The following is a 20,454-nucleotide window of genomic DNA, read 5'->3' as shown; positions in this document are numbered from 1 at the left end:
GTGGGCTGCGGCTGTGCGCGTGTGTATTTGCTTGTTTATGGCATGGAAGACTGAAAAACAAGAGCGTATCTACGTGGACCGTTCACCTCAGGCATTGGCATATCTCATGGGGAATGCGTGGTGCCCTCGACCCTTTCGGGTTTGTTGGGGGATCTCTCGTCCTGCTTTTTGGGATTTTGGCGCGCGGGGCTTCTTGGTTTGCCTGCTGTGCGGGCGCTTTCCCCGTTTTGGATGGGGGGTGCGAAAGGGGTACTCGCGGGCCGCATTCTTTTTTTTTTTGGGAAAAAGACACCCCAATACGATGGCGTCCTGGGGACGTTAAAGCGCACCCGTCAGACACCCTTGATGGCGTTGGTCATCTGGTCAACAAGAGAGCCACCCTCGAGCCGGGCTTCGCTGCGCTCCGCGGCGGCGTCAAGCCGGTCGATGTAGGCGAGTATGCCGCGCTTGTTGCTCAGCTGCAGCTCCCCGCCTAGCAGCACCTCGTCAAGGATGAAGTACGCGCGGTGGAAGTTGAAGATCAAGTCGAGCTCGCAGACGTTGCCGAAGTACTGATCCAGCACCTCGACAAAGTGGTGGATGATTTCCAGCGTAATCAGCTCGTTGTCTGTCTTGTCGACGCAGACGATGAAGTACAGAGAGGCGTAACGGCGGCAAACGTACTTGCGCCCCTCAATCTCGAACATATTGGACAGGCGAGAAGAGCGGCCAAGCGCCGCCTGGCTCACTTCACGGATTATCTTGGCCTGCTCCTTCTGCGAGAGCGTCACATACCACTTGGACAGCCTTATCTTGCCCTGGCGGCTCATCAGCAGCAGGAACTGAATCATGACGTCTATGCAGTGCCGTGGCGGGGCAAAAATTGTGTGTTTGCCGACTACTTTTGCTTGGCGCGTTGTTTTTCCGAGTTTATTTTCTTTCCTCTTTCGATATACACACGTGTTTGCTGCGCTCTCCTTTTCCCTCTCTTGCGCGTTGTGAGGGAAGGCGGAGATGAGGTGAGATGGCAGTGGGGGGGGGGAAGAGAAAAGGCCATGTGCATGTGAGGCGTGTGAGTACGTGAGACGATGCATGGGTAATCCATTCGCACATACACACACACACACACACACACCCATAAACTGCACGTGCCCCACAGTGGGGTGGGAGACGCTGGGGATGTGGCTTTATGCGAGTGAGCCGTTTGGCGAGGGACCGCAGCCATGCCGCTTGCACTTGTCCAACTCGCTGAGTATTTTTCTTTTTTGCCTGCTTCGCTCCTGTTTTTACCATCTGCATCGATGTGAAAACTTACATTGCTGCCTCCCGCCGCTGCCTCTTCAAAGTGTTCAGAGCTCAGTCTTCAGGGAACTGCAAGGTCGATGAAGACACCCGTACACCCCCCTCCCGGACAGGCACTGCCTCGCGCAAGCCGCGCCACATCCCCTACCAGCATCACCAGTCATGGCTAAGCCAACAGTGCACCGCTGCAAATTCGTTTCGTTTGCCACGCGTGTGTGTGTGGGCGGATGATTCAGTGCTTTCAGAGTATGCGTCGCATCGTCACCGAAGCGTGCGCTGTTTCGCCGTCTCACAGAGACCGTACACTGCGAGCCAAAGGGGAGTTGGCTGGCGCCCTGGGCAATCCGCGGCGACCGTGCATGCGCGCTTTACGAGCCGCGTCGTGCATCTGAACGGTACACTCGGATGCTGCGGTGCCGTTAAGCCCATGAGCGACGAGCCCACCATTTGTATAGGCAACATTGCCCTCGTTCGACAATGAAGGGGTGATGCACTGAGTGCGCAGCCAGCGCGGCGAGGCCGCGTGACTGCTGCCCGCGTCTGCCTCTCGATGGCCATCGTGGTGACTGTGCAGCCACTCCCGCCCGATGTCTGTCCGCAGGAACCACTCTAAGCGATGTACGTATTCAGAGATGCGCTCGAAGATCAGCTCGGACATCAGCAGGCGTGCCGCGCGCGCTGCCAAGGTGGTCAAGTAGGCGTTGCGCTTGTGGTCCTGAAAGATGGCCGGCGGGGGACTCGCGTCCTCTGGAGCGAGGGCCCAGCGGAGGGAGCCGAGGATGGCCCGGGGCATGGCGGCGCTCAGGGAGCGCATTGCCATGGATTGGTCCGTCGATAAGGGTGAATCGATAGTGTCACCTTCCGCGTTTTCTCCCAGAGCCTCTTCGCCTCCGATGCCACCTGTTGCATCATCACTTGCCGCAAAGCTGTCGAACTCTTCTACGGACGACAAGGCAGACATTAGCTCTGGGTTCACTCCTCGGTGCTGCAGCAAGGAGACCGGCACCAAGCGCTCCATCCCACACATTTCATAGGCTGCTGCCAGTCCATAGGTGCAGGTTATCATCTGCAACAACGCCGAGATACCGCGCACCTCCCCGTCGGGGAAGATGCGCGTCAGAACCGGCACTACCTCGCTGTGCAAGAGTAAGTGTCCTTGAAAGACCGCTGGAGGGAACAGATCGGGGGTGAGACAAAGCATCCCACACTCGTTCAAGTACAAGAGGAGCAGATGCAGCTCCTCCCGTCGCGCGTATGGGTCGCCCCGGTCGAAGGCATCGTAGAAGATGCTGAGCGGGTGATCAGGGCTCGGCACGTAGAGGCCCTCCTTCAGCAGGCGTTGTACAGTCGGCGAGGGCGTTCGCGGCTGTCCGCGTGGGCGCTTTGTGTAGTGACCTCTAAACAGCTCAATGCTGTCCCACACCTTGTCTGGCTCCCAGAGTCCTTTGCTGCTGACCATGGTGTTCAGGATCATCTCAAGACACATGTGGTCGCGCTTGCCCATGTGGCTGTGCCAGCTATTGACAGGCTCAGAGCAGAGCTCGCACCAGTGTGGCACCGTTTCCCACACCGATTCCGCCGATAGTGTGAGGCTCATGGAGTGCACCGACTTTCGGGAGGGAGCAGGTGAGTCCTGTTTGGGTGACGGGGACGAGCCCCGTGATCCAGCAACTGAGAAGATCCCAGTCCTCGGTGCTGCCGTAGATAGACAGCGAGACACACCTGACAGCTTGGTCACTGTTGCCGTCTGCCTAGCCTGCCCGTGTAGCAACTGCAGCGGTGATTGTCGTGGCGTAGCGCGGTGCAGCACACCCTGCAGGCGCACGAGGTTCTCTGCCACGTCAGCAGCCACCCAGGACCACCGTGGAGCACTCGCGCTTACCTTGGTGAATCGAACAGGGGTCGCCATGTACTCCTCGCTTGGTCATATTGACGCGTACACACTGTGGTGGGGGTGAGTGGGTGAGGATGCAGGGGCGAGCCGGGGAAAGGGGAAGAGAGGGGTGGAGGGAGAGCAAACAGAGCAGAGTCATCACCTGTGCGCGTTGGGTGTTGGTGTGTGCGTACGCCAAGTGGCAACACGGAGGAGGGAAAAAAGGGGGTGGGGCAGGAGACGATACCGACCATCAGTTGCAAACCTGTGTGAGTGCACAGCCGAGCAACAAAGACTCCAGTACACGGAGAAAAGGAAGAGAAAGTGCTGTCGCACTGTCGCCACTCATTCAACGCTTTGAATTCACCCGAGCCTGGCATGATCGGAATCATTGCGAAGGGACTCGTCGCGTTTGTCCGTCATCTTTCCCTCGCTTTGTCGACGGCGCCGCTGGGCATGTTCGGTCATTTTGGTGTGTGTGTGTGTGCTGCTTCTCTTCGCCTTTGAAGTGTTTAGGAGGCACTCGTGCAGTATTGCGGGCGTACCCATACACACACCACATCGATACACCCGTCTTTTCTCAGCGCCTTTATTCGGCCGGGTAGAGCATGAGCTCCCCTCCACTCTACCCGGCCCTGTCACAGGCCCCATTGCATGATGCGAAGCAGCCGTGAAGTAGCCGGAAAGAGAGTGAGGGATGCCAGAAAAAGCACAGCGTCTTTCCCACTTTCTCTCAGATTTGTTCTCTTATTTTGTTTCCTGTGTTTTTTTTTTTCTGTTCTCTCGAGAAGGGGGCCACACACGCCCATTACAGAAGAAAAACTTCACGGGAGGCAACCAGCGGAGCGGAAGAGGGCGGTGGCCCAAACACCAACAGCCAAAAAAAAGAGAACGACATGAAGACACGAGAAGGTGGTGACGGTGGTGGTGGGGGAGGGGCTGTAGAACTCACGAGAAAGGAGATAAGAGGACAGGCAGCTCCATCAGCAATCGAATCCATGAACAACAACGAAAAGGAAAAGGGGCCCCCTGCTCCGGTGAGTGGGGAGATTCGGTAACTGCTCAACAGCGAGGGAAATTGAGTGCGGAAACGAAACGCCAGCGCAACCAACACACGCACAACAATGAGAGAAGCACCACTGCTCTTGGGTCTAACATCCCTTTTCAACGTTTGACATAGGAGGAGTGACGATCTCAAGAGTGCGTATCGCTGAAACGGAAACCCGTACGCTTCACATGTACCATTCTCTCTATGAAGCAAACTCATTCCTTAAATGATCTGCGCCCGCCAGCACAAACGTGTAGACGTGAAAGAAAAAAAAGCCCCAGAAAGTGAGGAATGTGCAGTGTCTGGTGAGCACAGGATTACGTACCCAGTGAAGCGGGAGAAAGAGGAAGGGAGGGAACGGGCACAAATATGGCAAGATAAGACACACACCCACCCACCCACCCACCCACCCACACACACCCACACGCATACACACACACAAACGAAAACAGACGGTTAGCCGGTGCGACTGTTTCAGAAGAGAGAGAGAGAGAAAGACAGGAAGAAGCTTAAAAAGGTGTGCTGCAGTACGCTAGCAACGGTCAAATTACCACCCAAAGCGCGAGGACCGGCTCTTCTCAGCCACGGAAACATACAAAAAAACGACCACGACGATATGTGTGGTCGATCAAGAGAGAGACACACACTGTTGTGTACACGACGCCACATCTGTCAGTGCGCCCCTTTACCTATGTGTGGTGATACGCTTTTTTTGTGTGTGTGTCTGACGGGAGCGCTCAGGAAGAGTGGCGCACAGTAATACGCAGTAGTCTGTGCTGGCTGCAGATTCTCTATCCAGGCATTCATCAGTTTATATGCCGGTCACTATGTATTTCTCTGCCCCCCCCCCCACCACTGCCGCGTATATGGGGCCGTACGCATGCTTGTGTGGGCACCAGCGAGATCAAACCGCAAAGGTACGAATGGGCCAGGTCGACAGCACGGGGAGGCCAAAGGAGGAGGGAGGAGAGTGGGGCGTGCTCCCTGAAGAAACAAAGATAAGAGAGACGAAAAGGGGTGCCCAAGCGAAGTTTGGGCAGGTTTTGCTGTGTAGGAGCGCGTTTAACTAGCCCACAAAAAAAAACGGTGGGGAGGGGGGAGAGTTGTGCAAGAGCGAGAAAAAGGAGAAGGCAGAGGGGTGTAAGTGAGCCTGAAGGATAAAAGAGGGGCAAAAGGCAAAGGAGGAACAGCTGGCAGGGTAGGAAGAAAACAAGAGGGAAAGAGCACGGCAGTAACGGCACCCCCTACATGTGTGCACCTATAGCTCCCCCCAAAGAAAGACAACCACCCCATTGTACAGCGGCAGGGCAGCAACATCACCCGCACCCACACACCCATATGCATATACACACGCATCTAGCTAGAAAAGAGAAATCGATGCGAGATAAATTCAAGACAGTAATCCCCATAGAGAAATCTCTTTGGCACCACGACCGCTTTCAGTAGAGCCTCCTGGTGCCCATCATTGGTATTGTGTGCCTTGAGGAGGGGGAGGTATGCACTCCACACGCCTCTGCTGCACTGCGGCTACGCTCTGCTCCTCTAGGACGGACCGCCTGCCGCCGCAGCAGGGCCACGCGCCATATGGACTCGTCCCCGCCCCCTCTTCGGCCGCGTGCGGCGCGATGGGTGCCGGAGGTGCCAGGCTGAGCCGCACACCTCGATCCACGCGGAAAGCGTCCAGGGTCCTGCTCAAGGGCGGGGCGCTGGCGTCTGCCGTGCAGGTGGGCAGGGGATGCCGGTTAGGTGTCCGAGGCCGCTGATTAAGTCCGTCATCCATGCAGTGAACGTCGCCACCTCTGGCACTCACAATTTTGCAAGCTCAGCCAGCTTCACCCTTGTGCCTCAACCCACAGTCGCCAAACACAAACTGAAATGATAGATGCACGCGACGGACTAGCAGCATCACGGTGTGTGGCCCAATACGTCGCAACATGCCATTCTCCGCGCTTGCTTTTGTGTGTCATAGCGGATTCGGCACTCTGCACAGCAGGCCAAACCTCATTTTTTGCTGCCTCACTCTCAGGGCGATAGCCACGAGCCAGCAGGGCCGCGGCTTCTGATTCGACGTCTGTCCGGGCCGCACCACCTCTCCATGGCGAGTGAGGAAGTGACGCTAAACGGAGAGGGCTGGTGCACGCATGCTGGGAATCGTTCCTCGTCCAGTGAGTCCATCCGCAGCCCGCCAGCGAGTGGTGCGTTGAAGCACACGCGACGGCGTTGCACATGAAGGAGGTGTGTGTGTGTGTGTGTGTGTGCGGGGCTCCACAGGGAGTCGATGCCCGCATACCGGTGTGTAACCCGCCAAGGTGTCGCAACAAAACTGCGATCCGACATGTACGTCTCTCCCGCACCAGAAGTGCAAGTGGACCTCCTCGTGTGGGTGCCCAGAGGCACAGGGCAGGTGCGGCGCAACGGCACTACGGAGTCGAGGAACAGGAGATTGATTTCCTCGAGTAGGTCTCCGTTGTCTGCGTATGCTGCGGTACTCACGACAGCTGCCGCTGCTCTGGCGTGGAAGTGCTCAATGGTCTTCCTGCAGCTGCTGCTAGCACTGCCTTGCAGCGTGGTGGCGCCGCAGAGCAGCTTTAATTCGCTCAGTGCCATGTAGAAAGACCAGAGAAGATCCATTGACAGATCCCACTCGTGCGAGCACACTTCCTTCACCCTGGCTAGTCGGAGTCTGACAATTCTGATAACATCTGTAACGTATCGCGACAATGCCATGCAATAGCCGGAACTCCACGCCAGGAAGGCGGAGGTAGCGATCTTCTTCCAACTACGTGCACGCAACGGTGCGCTTCAGCTGGTGGCGCTGTCGCGCACCAAAGAGGATGTACCTCGCTGGGGGAGAAGGAATTGCGGCTTCATGGAGTGCTCCAGTGCTCCACCCTCCAGAGGATGTGAGGAATGATAGGTCATCGACAGAGGTGGCGCCGTGCGGTTTCGAGTACCTCGCCGGGCGTGGGGCTCGGCAGGCCCGCTGCAACGGGGGGGGCCTGGGGCGGATCCCTGCGGGCAAACTTCCCGCCCCCCCCCTCCGGTTTCGCCCGGCGGGGGCGGGCCCGCGTAGACCAAAGCCCCACGGGCGCGGCGCGGGGCCTGCGAGGCGCCGCCAAGCCCCCCTCCACCCGCACGCCCACGGGCGGGAGACTGGCGAACAAGCCACGGCGGGTGGGGGAAAGACGAAGGCGCGAGGCGGTAGAGAGTGGAAGCGGCAGCTGACCACGCACGTCGAACATCAGGACCTGCGTGCGCGGGTGGCCGTGATAACAGCCCTAGCCCTTTGGGCCTCGCGCTGAGAACCTTGTCAGTTTTCAGCTTCTGAACACCAAGAGAACCCCTTCCCGTCTGATTGTCTTCGACAACGAAGGGAAGCTCCAGCAATGCGGAGAGGGGGGCAGAACGAGGGCCTCCACCATGTACACTTTCGCTCACCTAACTAAGCGCAAAACGCGTGCACACTGGAAGAGAAAGAAAAATACCACATCGCACTCCGACACTCTCGGAGACGGGCATTTAAGCTGAGGTGCAAACAAGAAATCATATAAGGAAGAACTACTGTATGCTCCAGGTGGCGAGAGATGACTGCTTTGCTTGCCCTCTCACTGCCACATCACAGGCCGAACAAGCACTTGATTGAGTAGTGTAGTCCGGAGGGCTTGACAGGCAGCACCTTGGGGAGATGCTCCTCCGTCGCTGTTAGGCAACCGGACACAGGCGTGCTCGCATCTACTATGGCGCGTGGCACCAGTGCATTCGGTTGCAGGGGGTTGATAGCCTTGACAGATTCAAACGACACCATCGTTGTGTGTTGTTGCTGCTTCGAGTGCTTGTGGACGTCACAGGGGTAGTGGTACGCGTGGTAAAGGCACGGGACCAAAGACGCGCTGAGCTGCCGGGCTCGCCCCTGCTTATGTGAAGGCAATGGCAACACCTGCTCCTGGTTGTGTGGATCATCTGCGCCGGCAGCAGCACCGCTGGAAGTCTGTGGCTGTGTCGTGCAAGAGTTGCTCATGCCGCTGCATGAGCGGATGGAGGTGGTCGTGGTAACGATAACTGGTACTTCCGCAGCGGCCGAGACGACGTCGCTGCGCACGAGGTCGGGCGGACAGTACGTGCCGGGTGACTGGGCTTGCTGCAGCTGGTGCGTGCGTCGCTCGTGAAGACGCTGAGCAGCAGCCTTAGCAAATGGTGGTGCATCCGGGTGTTCGAGCATTGTGTCCATAAGACGGATGCGGCTTGGACGCATCTCCTCTCTCACTGTCGATATCATAATGGCCGCGTTCCGAGCAGGCGCGAAACTCATCCTCATGTCGCTCACCATCTCAGTCCCCTCATCTTCCATATAGGTGTTGCTCGGCCCCCTCTGCGAAGCGATCACGCGCGATGTCAAGCGAGCAATGGTGGTCACTGCGGTGGTCGTCATCGTTGTCGTAGTCGCCGCCACTGACCCGGCATCGCTTTCGTGTCCCTTCACAACTGAGGGCGCGCAAGAGTCGACAAAAACGGCGCCTTGAAACGGGGAGTTGTTGGTGAGGTTGTCAACGGTGGCCGGCAGGCTAGGCGGCAGTGGTGACTTTCGACGCGAGGAGCAGCCGCCGGAGCGCTTGGCCTCGCTGGGCAAGGCGAGGCGAGAGCGATGGAAACTATAGCTTGGTCGCAGGACCCCGCTCACCCCGACAGCGCATTCGCCGTGCGGCATCGACCCCCGCAAATTTCTTCTGCCGCTAACGCTGCTATCCGCTGTGCGCAGCTGCGAATCGGTCTTGCAGAACAGGGACGACAACGATGTTGCACAGATGTCAATCGGCGCATCCACGCTGCATTCCTCTACCCAGGCTCGAACGCCGGAAGCGGTAAGGGAGCAAAAGGGCGGTGCCTGCGCACCGTACACAAGCGGTGGCACACTAATAAACGATGGACACTGGAAGTCGTCGTGCCTCTGCCCACCGCGTCCACTGCGACCTCCGGCAGCGGCGGGGCCTCGGTTGCTGCGTCCCCGAGGCGAGGAGCACATCGAGAGAGTCGAAGCAGAACAGGAGGGGCTCGCCCACTGCCGCTCCAGCAAGCGGAGCGAACTTCCGTGGCTCATACCAGTCTCTATGCCCTCCTCGGCCGCTTGTGTCGCCGCCGCCGCAACAGCGACTTGTGGCGACGCACCCAACACGATGCCGCCCACCAAGAGTTTTGAGGCGGAGAGGGACACGCGGCTACTTAGCGTTGTCGGGGTTGCGGTGCCCTGCGGCAACACCGTGCAGGTAAACGACGGTGTGGTGAAAATGGTGGTGGCGGTAACAGTGTCAGATATGGCTGCTACTGAGTCCACTCTGGTGGATGTGCCGCGCATTTCTCGAGGTCTGCAGTGCTGTGAGGTACAGCTACCGAGCAACTGCTTTCTCTTCTGGCCGTCCAGGGGCTTCCTACGCGCGCATAACGCGGTGATGGCCGTGAGGCTCGACTGGACCACGCTGCAGCCATTTATCGACGCCTCCAAAGTCGAGATGTGAGCAGCCGAGTGATGTGTCGAGCGAGGCGTAGTCAGAGCAGCTGTGTCACAGATCTTCTGAAAGTCGTGATTTGGTGGTTGCTCGCAGACTTGGTGTTGTTTCTCCTCGCTAGCTGGGCAGAGGAAACGTCCTGGTTGAGCTTCGGCTAATGCGTAGCTGCTTTCAACAGCGCACATAGTGGCCATGCTGACCCTCCCACTGCTGGGGTACGCGTGCGTTGCACAGGAGCTGCCGCCGCTGCGGGCGGGCGGAGGTCCCAGCGCCCACGATCGCGTTTGCATGCTGCCACTACCCGGTAGTGCTGCGACGCTGTTCTCGAGGACGCTGTCGCTGGAGTTCATCGTGCCGGCCGGGGTGCCGAAACTCGCCAGCAAGCCGGTGGTGCTCGAGGACGTGCGACGGCCACATGGCATCCCCTCGAATTCAGCGAAAGGGTCGATGAAGGGCAGTACTACGGGCATGTCTCGAGAAGCGTTGACGCTGTATGCCACGCGGCGGCACGTTGATGACAATATGGGGAAGCGCTCGCTGTCCAGCTGGCGTGAGTAGAGTGTGTCGGAGACACCCACGAAGCTATCAGTATGGCTCTTACCCTCCGCACCATCCGGCGTTGAAAAGGGGCACGTGAGAGAACTCTGCAGCTGCGATGGCGGCCACGGCGACAAAACCTTTAAGCTGTCGCTGCGGTCCTCGCTGACCTCCTCGGGGTCGAGTAGTTTCAACGAGGCCTGCGGGTGTGGACTAAGCAACCGGAGCTGTTCACTGCCCTCGGACGCGCCGTAGCCGGTTGCGAACATGTGGGAAGTATGGGAGAGCGATTCGGCCAGAGTAGAGCGACCAAAGGCATCTGGCGCACCAAAGCGCGACTCGCTCGGATTCGAAGACTGCGCGGGCTGTGGCCGCACCACCACACTCGGATGATAAGGCATGAAAGGGACGCAGGTGAACGGAGGACGGGGCTGAAGTGTGGTGCTTCTCCCAGTGGCAGCCTTCGCTTGCGTCACGCGAACAGTGGCCGTCAATGGCGGTACTAGTGTGATGCTGGGGTACAGCTCTCCTAGCTCGTCGGTGACGCGCGGGGGGTTGCCGCTGCCGCTGTCGTTGCAGCGGTGTAGCGCTCGGCGATCTCCTCGCTTTTGATGAGGTATGCGGGGCATAGGAAGGCTCGGCGTTGCTGCCGACATCGGGTAATCTGTCGCGGCCGCTGGGTGCGTAGCCGTCACGGGCAAAATGGGCATCAAACCAGTCGCTGAGATGCGCACATGCATGCCAATGTCACCCAAGCCTGTCTTAGCGCCCCGTGCATCCTGCACCGACCTTTTCGATGAGGAAAGGCACTGCGCGAGAGGTGCATTCACACCATGCCCGTTTTCACAGGACACCGCGTGGGAGCGTCGCAAGGGGCGAGCGTCACCCGTCTTCCTGGGGGACAGGGGCAGTACTGCCTCACCAAAATGAGGTAGTGGGCACTGCTGTAGTTGCAGTGACTCTGGTGCGCAACTATGCATACTGTTGGTCGGCCTAGCTCTCACTGGGGTAGAAGATGCTATCGAGCTAGCACTAGTGCTCACAGAGGCATTGAGCACTTGTGAGGGACTCAATATGCTCGTGATGGCGAAGGTGGGCAAATCCGGGTGCTCCAGAGGTTTTCTATTCGGAGGCAGCACGGAAGGTGGAGTGGTGTTGCAAACCGAAAACCTCACGTCTGGTACCATCACAGGGGATTTGTTGCTTGTGGCCGGAGATGATGTGTGGTGTGCACCGGGTTGACTTGGCTTCCGCTGATGATGCCCACTGTAAAGCTGAAGAAGATGGCAGATGTTTTCGCTCTTCTGCACACTACTTCGGTGCTGCTGCTGCTGCTCCTGCGAATCCATGAGAGCACTTCTCTGGGGAAGGGGAGGGGGGAATGGAGGCACACGCGAAGCAAAAAAAAAAGGAGGCAAATAATAAGACGACACAGAAGAAATAAGGGAAGGCGATATCCGGATGAGGGCGCAAAAACGCCACACGCATGTGTACGGTGGGTGTGTATGGAGGCCAAAGGCAAAACAAACAAATCAAGAGAGGCGCGTGAGTAAACTTACGCGTATGTGTGTCGCGTGCGTGGACGCTGCGATAGGCACAGAGGGAAAAGGGGTAAAGAAAAGTCGCAAGAGAGGGAGGAGGTGAATAGGCGAAAGGGAAGAGGGGTTGAGGGAGCGTGGGTGAAGAGAGAAACAGAGTGAGCAAGTACGAGAAGTGAGAAGAGAGGCGAAAACGAAGCCAAGACAATGGAAATCACAGTCACTACATCAAATGAGCTCGGTATCTTCGCTTCTGCTGTCTTTTTTGTTTTCTTTGATGCGTCCCCCTCGCTCTCTCCCTCTCTTAGCACACACACAAGAGCAGGAACATATAATGTCCTGTTTCGCTTTCACTCACCACCCTATCCTGTCTCTCTCTCTCTACGTACTACGATCACTAAAGCAAAACAACCGGCAATAATGGTAACACTAACGGAGACACACTCGCCCACACTCCGTCTGCTAGGCCGACACAAGAGCACCGGGGTAACCACAGAAGAGACGAGCAAACACACACGAAAACATAAAAGAGAGTTTAAAGAGGCACACTCGCAGAATACAGGCAGAAAAACACACAGAGAAAACTCCCGCGGAAAGGGGAGGGGACGGGGGGAGGGGCAGCAAAGAAAAGAAAAACGGCTGCGATCAAACGAAGCGTGCAAAGGTGAAACAAAACAAATAAAATAAACGCAGATGAACGGGAAGAGAGAAGGAGGTGCAATGCCCATTCCTCTCCTCCTCATGCTCGTCTGCGTGAGAAAGAGAGAGTGGGAAGAGCCTTTGCTCCAGGAACCAACCGGTGCTGGAGGGAAATGCGTGCGTGTGTGTGTATGGGGGGGGGGGGAAGAAGGAAGAGTGAAACGACGACCAAAACGCATGCACGTTCGTGTGTGTCAAGCGAAGGGGAAATGCCAAACTTGAAAAAAAAAATGATAAGAATACACGTATATGCTAGAAAGCCAGCAAGAGTGGGGAAAGGGGGAGGGAAGGGACGGAGTTGGGAAAGCAAAAGAAATGTGCACCTCTCGCCTCTGCTTAGAGCGGGTACGTGTGTGTCTGTCGGCGTACGTGGCGACAGGAGGAAAAAAGTGGGAGAGAACCAGAACAAGCCGCTGTAGGAGGTGGGGTGATGGGTGGTACGTAAAGGCAGAAGAAGAAAATGTATCTTCTTTGCTAAGTTCTCTTTCCTTGTCGCTAGCAATGCGATCGGGCGCGCACAATACGGTTGAGTGCCAAACAATGGCAATGGTGAACAAAAGGGCAGGGAGAAACGGAGCAAGAGCGAGTCACACGCACACGCGAGGAGTGGGGAAGGAAGGGAAAAGGCGTTGAAACTGGCGACTCTTCTCTCTGTGTGTTGGTTGGTGAGTGGGTAGGTAGGCGTCTACTTTTCTGCTCGCCTCTCCCACCTGCTCCGAGCTTGCACGATCTCGGAAACAACTAAAATGTCTGAATTCTCAAGTCACTCTAGTCGGCGCTTCTTTTGATTCTCACGGGTGCGTCAGTTTTGCGGTGGTGTCCGTTCTGGGGTTGTGAGCTAGTGATGGCAGATGCCCTCTTTCGTATCCATTTCTCTATAGAGTCGACCGATGCTAAGTCAGGTACGACAGGCGCGTGGATGAGCACGTGAATGCGGATGACCTCCACCTTTGATCACTGCACAAGCCTGTACGCGCTTAAATGTGCATCAGCCAGCAAGTGCAGGGCGGTATGCAAATAGAGGCTTCGCAGTGACGCACTCAGCAGCGAGGCAAGGAGAGAGAATGAAGAAGGGAGAAAGGATGGAAAAGGGGGTAAGAAGAGAAGCACACAGGCAACCGCACACAAAAATATACCTGCGGCGTACGCTATGCCTACTCACGGAAGCGGTATGTACGTGTGTGGGTGTGTCCGGCCGCCCTACACACCGCCAAGGAAAGGTGCTACAATGCCGTCTATGTAGTGTGTGGACGGGTGATCTCGCCCCATACCCACACCCCGACCCCAAAAAGTCGACCCTCCATCCCACAGAGTCGCGGCTCAGACTCTGTGTAACACTGAACAGACAAATGTTGTGGGGCTGGAGACTCTGACACGACCAGCAAAGCAAAAGAGAGATGCCATTGCACTGACCCGCTGCACGGGCGACGCTCCCGCACAGCTGTAAAGTTTGACTCGTTTTTGACAAGGGTAAAAGGAAAAGAAGACAGGCCACACTTCAGTGACGGAGACCCACCGGCGAGGCTGTCAAAGAGGCGCCTCAACCTCTACCTTACCTCTGCCTTGGGAGCCGATCATTAATCTCACCAGTCCCACGCGTACACATCCGTGCCTCTTCTCCGTTACCGTGCCTTTATTTTTTTATTTTCTTGTGCCCCTCCCCCCTCAGCGAAATGCTCCGCACGCACACACACACACACACGTGTACACTGCAAAGCAGAATACGCGTGAGACAAGGTGGGAAAGAGGGGGAAGGCAGTTTAATCGCCACCATAAGACGGAAAGAGACAGCGACAACGTAGTGTTGAGGGGTGAACACACACACACACACGTAAACCATTTACACCACGCATTCTGCTACACTTACACGTTAATGCAGCCTTTGATTGTTGTGCTCCCGAACAGAAAGGCTCAACCACTACGCCCGAGACAAGAAGAGAGGCAGCAGTGCGTGACAGCGACGTCAAAGTATGTATACGCCTGTGCACAAGACACAGTGTTGCGTCCAAAACTATTCCCACACTCGCGTCACGCATGCGTTTCTCTTACGTAACTGACACGCTACCGTCGCTGTCCATCCTCAAGGCACCCGACTCGGCAGCCATCTCTACCGCGTGCCGCACCGACTTGGCGATTCGCTTCGCGTACCGCTCCACGAGCCCCTTCGCGACCTCCTTCGTGCGCATGGAGGAGACACCGCTGTCGTTTAACACGTCAGCCACAATGCCAGCCACCTCTTCACTGGTGCCCAACACGAAGGAGGGCACGATGCAGTCCCTCGGCATCGTGGAGCGCGGCAGGAGCAGTGGCGTATCCTCCTTGCAGGGATGTGCCACCTCCCATTCAGCCTCGTCTCGCACCTCTTTGGGCATCTGGTGCGGCACCGGTGCGGCATGTGCGGCAGTGTCCTTTTTCACCTCAGGCCTCCCCATTGCAGGCGACTGCACCGGCGGGACAGGCGCAGCCGCCAGCCACCTCGACGACGGGGTCACAGACGCTGAGCAGGCCGCTTTAGCCTTCTTGTGCGCTGGTGCCATCGGCACCGTCGTGGCACACTTTTTAACTGTGTCGTCGTCGTCCGAGGAGGAGAGACTCACGCCAGGGCGCGGATGCTTGCGGTACACCGTTGCGCTTGGCTTTGGGTGCCCGTTAGATGTGGGAACAGCTGACTTTTGGGGTGCCCCTGCACCCTTACCGCCGCGACGGGTCACCCAGTCGTCGTCGCTGTTTTCATCAGAGGAGCTAAGGTCGTTCATTAGCGCGCACGGCGGGCGCTCAATGTTGCCGCGCGGAGCCACCGCCGACCTCACAATCCTGCTGCCATTGCTAAGCTTTTGCTTCCACTTTCCTTGGTACTTTTCCTCCTCCGTCACGCAGGAGGTGTGGCCTTTGATGGTGTGCAAGTCAAATACGCGCATGCAATCGACGCAGGTGAACGTATCGCAGCCGCAGGCGTTTGCATGGCTCTGCACCTTTGGCTTCTTCACCACATCCTGGCAGTAATTACACGTGAACGACACCATACTAATGGAAACAGCAACAAAGAAAAAAACTTAACTTTAACTGTTCCGGGCGCGTGTGTGCCTCTGGGTGCAGGATGGTCGACCCTGAAAGAGAGGAGGAATAGAGGTGGACGGGTCGCCGAGAAGAGCGTGTACCTCACATATGCCTGAGTGTAAGGGTATAAGAGAATAAACGAGCTGGCTGGCCTTTGCTGTTCTTCCCTCAAGTAAGGACCCTGCTCAGAATAGCCAGGACGTCAAGAGGAAAGCGGGATAGGATAAGAAAAGTGAGAACGAATGAGAGCATGGTGTGCCCCTTCCATGTGGAGAAGAGAAGCTAGAATGATGAAGCGAGAGAAGAGGGAGACCCATCTTCACACGCCTTTTAGGTGAAGAGTGATCTTACTAGTCAAGCGCCGCGTCGACAACTGCCCAGCGGAACATCACGTCGCCATAAGAGCTGTAGCGTCGCACAGATAGGGTAGCAGGCAGGAAGACGAGAAGGGAGGGGGTGGGGGAAGTGAGGCGATCGCATGCCGTAGTGCTCCTCCTCTCTGACACCGCCAATATCCAAGCAAACTGCCACTGCCCCTTCTACTCTATCCACCGCCTCTCTACTCACAAAGGCAACAGTAGCGCCTCTCTCTCCTCGACAGGCGCCCCCCTCTCCATCTCTTCCAGAGGCGCACTCTGCATTAGCTCGAAAGTCACCTCTACGTTTCCCCTTCGTTGTTTCCAAGAGGATCACCCCTGCTGTATATTGGTGCTTGTGTGTGTGAAGGGGGGGGGGCTTTTTTTGTTTGCATAGGCCGCGCTCAGCTATTCCTTCGGATCCTCGCGTACTTAGCAGTGACTTTGTGCTTTCTTTCCTCTTCTCATCCGTCGAGCAACGTAAACAAGAAGTAAAACCAAATCGACGACAACGAACCACAGCCTGAAGAGCCTTCTGTTACGACAGCATCTCTTGCTGTTGCTGTTTTCTCAAAAGAGAGAGAGAGAGAAACAGATTGCACGAGCAAAGATGAACACAAACCAGCAAAAAAAAGAAATCGAAATCGAAACAGAGAAACAAAAATAACAAAGAATTTACCTGCCACCAACTTCAACGGGCAGTAAAGTGAGAAGAACACACAGAGAGAGAGAGAAGCACCAACAGATAAAACAGAACAGTGAAGCACGAAAAGAAAAGAAAACACAGCAGCGGAGCGCTGAAAGGAAAGGTGAAAGAGAGAAGACTCAAACGTGCACTTGGATAAACACGCTTTGGGGGGTTACTGAGGGGTTTAGTTGCATGCGCACTTTTCAGTCTCTGTTTGTGCTTCCATATATCTTCATAGATGTGTGCTTGTGTGTGCATACGCCAGCAAAAAAAAAAGGACGGCAATGAGCAAAGAGACACTAAAGCACAGGCACACACACACACACACATACGCACACGTGCACACACACGCCCTCGAAGAAGGAGCCTTCCTCTCCCTTCCTCACAAAATGAGAAAACAAAGCTCAGAAGAGCACCAAGACGAGAAGACTCGCGGAGGATAGCGGAAGCGGGAGAGGATACACATGCATCTATCTATACATAGAGGGAGGAAGAGAAAATCCTTAAACGCAGCAGGAGAACGGAGAACACCGAGAAGGGAAACATCGTTCGAAGGATCACGGAACAAGTAAACAGAGGCGCACATGCAGAAGATAAAGCAGGATGAGCGGAAGAGGAAAGGAAGGGGGGAAAGCGACAAGAAGGGAAGGAGCAAAAATAAATAAATAAAAGACCGCACACAAACACAAATCAGAAAGAAAGGCAAGAAGATGAAAAGAAGGGGGGAAGAGGTGTCAAGAGATCAACGAATAATCAAACCCAACAACACTGACTTTTTTCCTTTCTATTGGTCGTTTGCGATGGTGTGGCTCTCGCTCATCTCTTTCCCTCGTCTCTGTGTTCCGGGTGTCTTGCGTTGGCCTTTTCCCCTCGTGCCGGTTTGCCTAAAGCAGTTCACTCAGAAACGACGACGAAAATCAAACACGCAAACGCAATGTGAAAAGGTAGCCTTAAAGCGCACAACAGCAACAAAGGAAAGGGGATAAACTGAAGAAATAAATTAAAACACTATCACAGACAAACAGGAACAGGAAGAGGGGCGGGGGCGAGAAAGGGAGGAGGAGGAAGACGAGAAAAAGAGAACCACAGCGGCGGCGGCGCCACAGGAGAACAAGAAAGGGGGCTCCCTGCACCTGTCGCTTCTTTCTGTTTTGATCCACTTTTCAAATCAATTTCGTGCTCTATTGTTAGAGAACAAACATGCGAACGGATGGCGCCGTGTGCATCTGAATACATGTGCGCTTTCTCCACCACTTCTTTCTCCTCTTGCGTCTCACTAGCATTCTCCCGCCATCCACCCCTTCTCCCCCTTCTGCTCGTGTTTGTTTGGTATTTTTTTTTCTTGCTGACGACAAGAATGCCATCGGTAGTGTGCATGCATGTGCTGTGGGTGCCTTCAACTGCAGAGCCAGGAGGGAGACCAGCGGAGGAGGAAGCGAACAGAAGAAAAGAAAAGAAGCCCACCCGAAGTCATCATGGCACATGCGCACACACACACACACACAACGCGGACGCACGGAGAGGCGCAGAAACCACACAAAAGAGCGGCGAGATAGACACACACGCACACACGCACAGAAAAACAGGCGGCTGTCCGGTTGTAAGCGCAGAGAGAGAGAAAGAACGAGAAAGTAGCCACTGTGGACAGGGAGGGCAGGGGAGGCGAATGCTCGCGGATATGTGTAGAGAGTGCGTCGCAAGCGCTGCCGCATACAGCGCAGGTATAGGCACATATACATAGATAGAAATACACAGCGAGATAGAGAAACGCAGGGATCACCAATATCACCCCAAGCGTCACCGCCACCGTCGCTGTCATGAATCAATTCAGTGTACATGAGCCAAAACAGGGGGGAAGAGGAGGGAGCCAAAGCCCCTCAGAAACGGTGAACGAACGAACGGGGAAAAAAAAAGAGTGGTGGAACGCTTTGGAGGCAGACCGCCATCTCGAGGAAGGTAAACATACAGAGGGGGGTAGGGAAAACTGAGCAAACAAAAAGGGAAAACGAGGTGCGCCGGTTCGCAAAGAGTGTCCTTCAAAGGGGTGGGGGAGGGGGGAGGGGGAAGAAAAAAAAAAGAAAGCGGCATCAAAGACAAACAAACAAACGAAAGAAATCACGGCAAAAAACATCAATGGAGGGAAAAGCGAAACCACCACCACCACCACCAAGAAAAAAAAACTGGAAAAGAGAGAGGACGCACGATGATGAACGAGAACGCAGAAGAAGAAAAAAAATTACGCGCCAAGAAGAAGAGCGAACAAAACAGGAGAGAAAGTCGCACAAGTCGAGTGCCTAAAGGACCTGCAAAGCACGACAAAGAAAAAGAGCACAACCACACAAGCGCCGGCGCACAGCCCAGAAAAAAAAAATATGGTAGTCGTTGAGAGGCGGTGCAGAGAAAAAGTTGTAGATCTCCAAGGACGGAGGGTGCAGGCATGAGCAAAACATAGAAGCAACGTGCCTATTGACACTCACTTTTGTGTGGTGTCTTCCTCATCCCCTCTTTCGCAGACACCGACGCTGGTGCTGAACTGCAGATATCGCCTCGGTCCACGACAGAGACGTTTTACTACTTCCACGGGCAGAAAGGCAAGGTGTTGGTGCCCATTCAGCCATTTGTGCTTTAGTTCGCTTCAGTCGTCCTCCCTCGAATGTGGTGGATGTCTGAAAACGCCTTTGGTTCGGTTTCCCTACCTTCCAGCCATCTGGTGGAAGGAGGTGGAAGAGGGGATGTTCAACGTAGTCCACGGGTATACGGTGAGCAAAGAAATAAAAATGGGCGAATTCGGGTCAACACATCTGCCCGAAGGAAAGAGGAAACTCGGTGAAACTGAGCTGGGACTAGAGCCCACTGCATGCCAGCAGTAGCTAGTACGCGTCTCCCTCTCCAGTCTCTCAAGTACTGCTTGTACCAAACGCTTTGTGAACGTGTGAGGGGAGAGCGCATGCATCTTGCCACCGCTTTACTACTCCCTTTGCTTCGATATTACTCCCCCTGCATTTTGTCCCTCTCTCTTCCCTCTTGGACTACTCACAACACGAACAAGACGAAGAGAGGGGAAGAAGAGCAGCTGCCAGAACGGAGGAAATCGAAAAAAAGACAAAAAGTCTCGAACAGAGAGAAGAAACAAAGGGGTTCGTAAAAAAAGGAGAAAATAGAGGCGGTGCAGTGTGAAGGTGAAGAGTGATGGAAGAGGAAGAGATGAAGAGGAGGGGCACGGACTACTTTGTGTCAGTGAAAGACGCGGGCTTCATTTCACGCCGGCCGCCGAGGAAGGGAAAGCACCTGCGCATACCTGCCGCCTCGTATTCACACACACACACACACACACACACATGTAGGCGCGCATACAAAGAGAGGGAAGTAAAAGTAGAAGTGAAAAGAAGAGGGGGAAGGGGCACATATCAATCACCATCTCTACTAACCACTCGGGTTCAGACGCGCCTAAGCGTGTGAAGCAGAGAAAAGGAGAAGGATCACCTCAAGCCTCAAGACAGAGAGTGACAGACACACAGAGGAGGTGAGGAGGGGGATTGGTAGAGGGAAAGCATATGATGGCTACGCATTTTTCCCTCTAGAAGGAAATTTACACATGGAGGGCTGACGGGGACGGCAAGTGAGGGGTACGCGCTTTTAGAGGGGGGTAGCCATGCTCATACTGAGCTTTCTCTGTGATGCATTGAAAAGAGCAACATACGATACAGTCAACAAGAAGCGAAAAAAAAAAAGAAAAAGAACACACAAAAAGAACGTCAACCACTGAGAGGAACAAGAAGGAAAGCAAGGAAGAAAAGACACATATATGCACACCTGTATGTGTGGGGGGGGGGGGGGTGGGGAGGAAGGGGGGGAGGGTGTAGAGAAGAAATAGTA

The 20,454-nt window shown here is 55.5% G+C and overlaps 4 protein-coding genes across 4 annotated transcripts, besides 2 other annotated features; all 4 read right to left on the bottom strand.

Moving 5' to 3' along the window:
- Positions 1-332: 332 nt before the first annotated feature.
- On the bottom strand, positions 333-830 carry LPMP_291490 (clathrin coat assembly protein ap19, putative; the record flags this gene model as incomplete). Its single annotated transcript, XM_010702453.1, has 1 exon — positions 333-830. One exon carries the CDS (start codon positions 828-830, stop codon positions 333-335), a length of 498 nt encoding a protein of 165 aa, XP_010700755.1.
- A 740-nt stretch (positions 831-1,570) lies between these two features.
- Positions 1,571-2,878, bottom strand: LPMP_291480 (hypothetical protein; the record flags this gene model as incomplete). Its single annotated transcript, XM_010702452.1, has 1 exon — positions 1,571-2,878. The coding sequence occupies one exon, from the start codon at positions 2,876-2,878 to the stop codon at positions 1,571-1,573; it is 1,308 nt and encodes a 435-aa protein (XP_010700754.1).
- Positions 2,879-3,727: 849 nt separating this feature from the next.
- Positions 3,728-3,823: a repeat region.
- A 1,894-nt stretch (positions 3,824-5,717) lies between these two features.
- Positions 5,718-6,856: a repeat region.
- Positions 6,857-7,818: 962 nt separating this feature from the next.
- LPMP_291460 (hypothetical protein) lies at positions 7,819-11,589 on the bottom strand (the record flags this gene model as incomplete). The annotated part of the gene is made up of 1 exon (XM_010702451.1): positions 7,819-11,589. One exon carries the CDS (start codon positions 11,587-11,589, stop codon positions 7,819-7,821), a length of 3,771 nt encoding a protein of 1,256 aa, XP_010700753.1.
- A 2,933-nt stretch (positions 11,590-14,522) lies between these two features.
- LPMP_291450 (RNA binding protein, putative) lies at positions 14,523-15,500 on the bottom strand (the record flags this gene model as incomplete). Its single annotated transcript, XM_010702450.1, has 1 exon — positions 14,523-15,500. The coding sequence occupies one exon, from the start codon at positions 15,498-15,500 to the stop codon at positions 14,523-14,525; it is 978 nt and encodes a 325-aa protein (XP_010700752.1).
- Positions 15,501-20,454: the final 4,954 nt, after the last annotated feature.

The sequence above is a fragment of the Leishmania panamensis genome (genome assembly GCF_000755165.1).
Source record: "Leishmania panamensis strain MHOM/PA/94/PSC-1 chromosome 29 sequence".
Lineage (NCBI taxonomy): Eukaryota > Euglenozoa > Kinetoplastea > Trypanosomatida > Trypanosomatidae > Leishmania > Leishmania panamensis.
The sequence above is the reverse complement of the archived record's forward strand: the minus strand, read 5'-3'. Positions and strand labels throughout refer to the sequence as shown.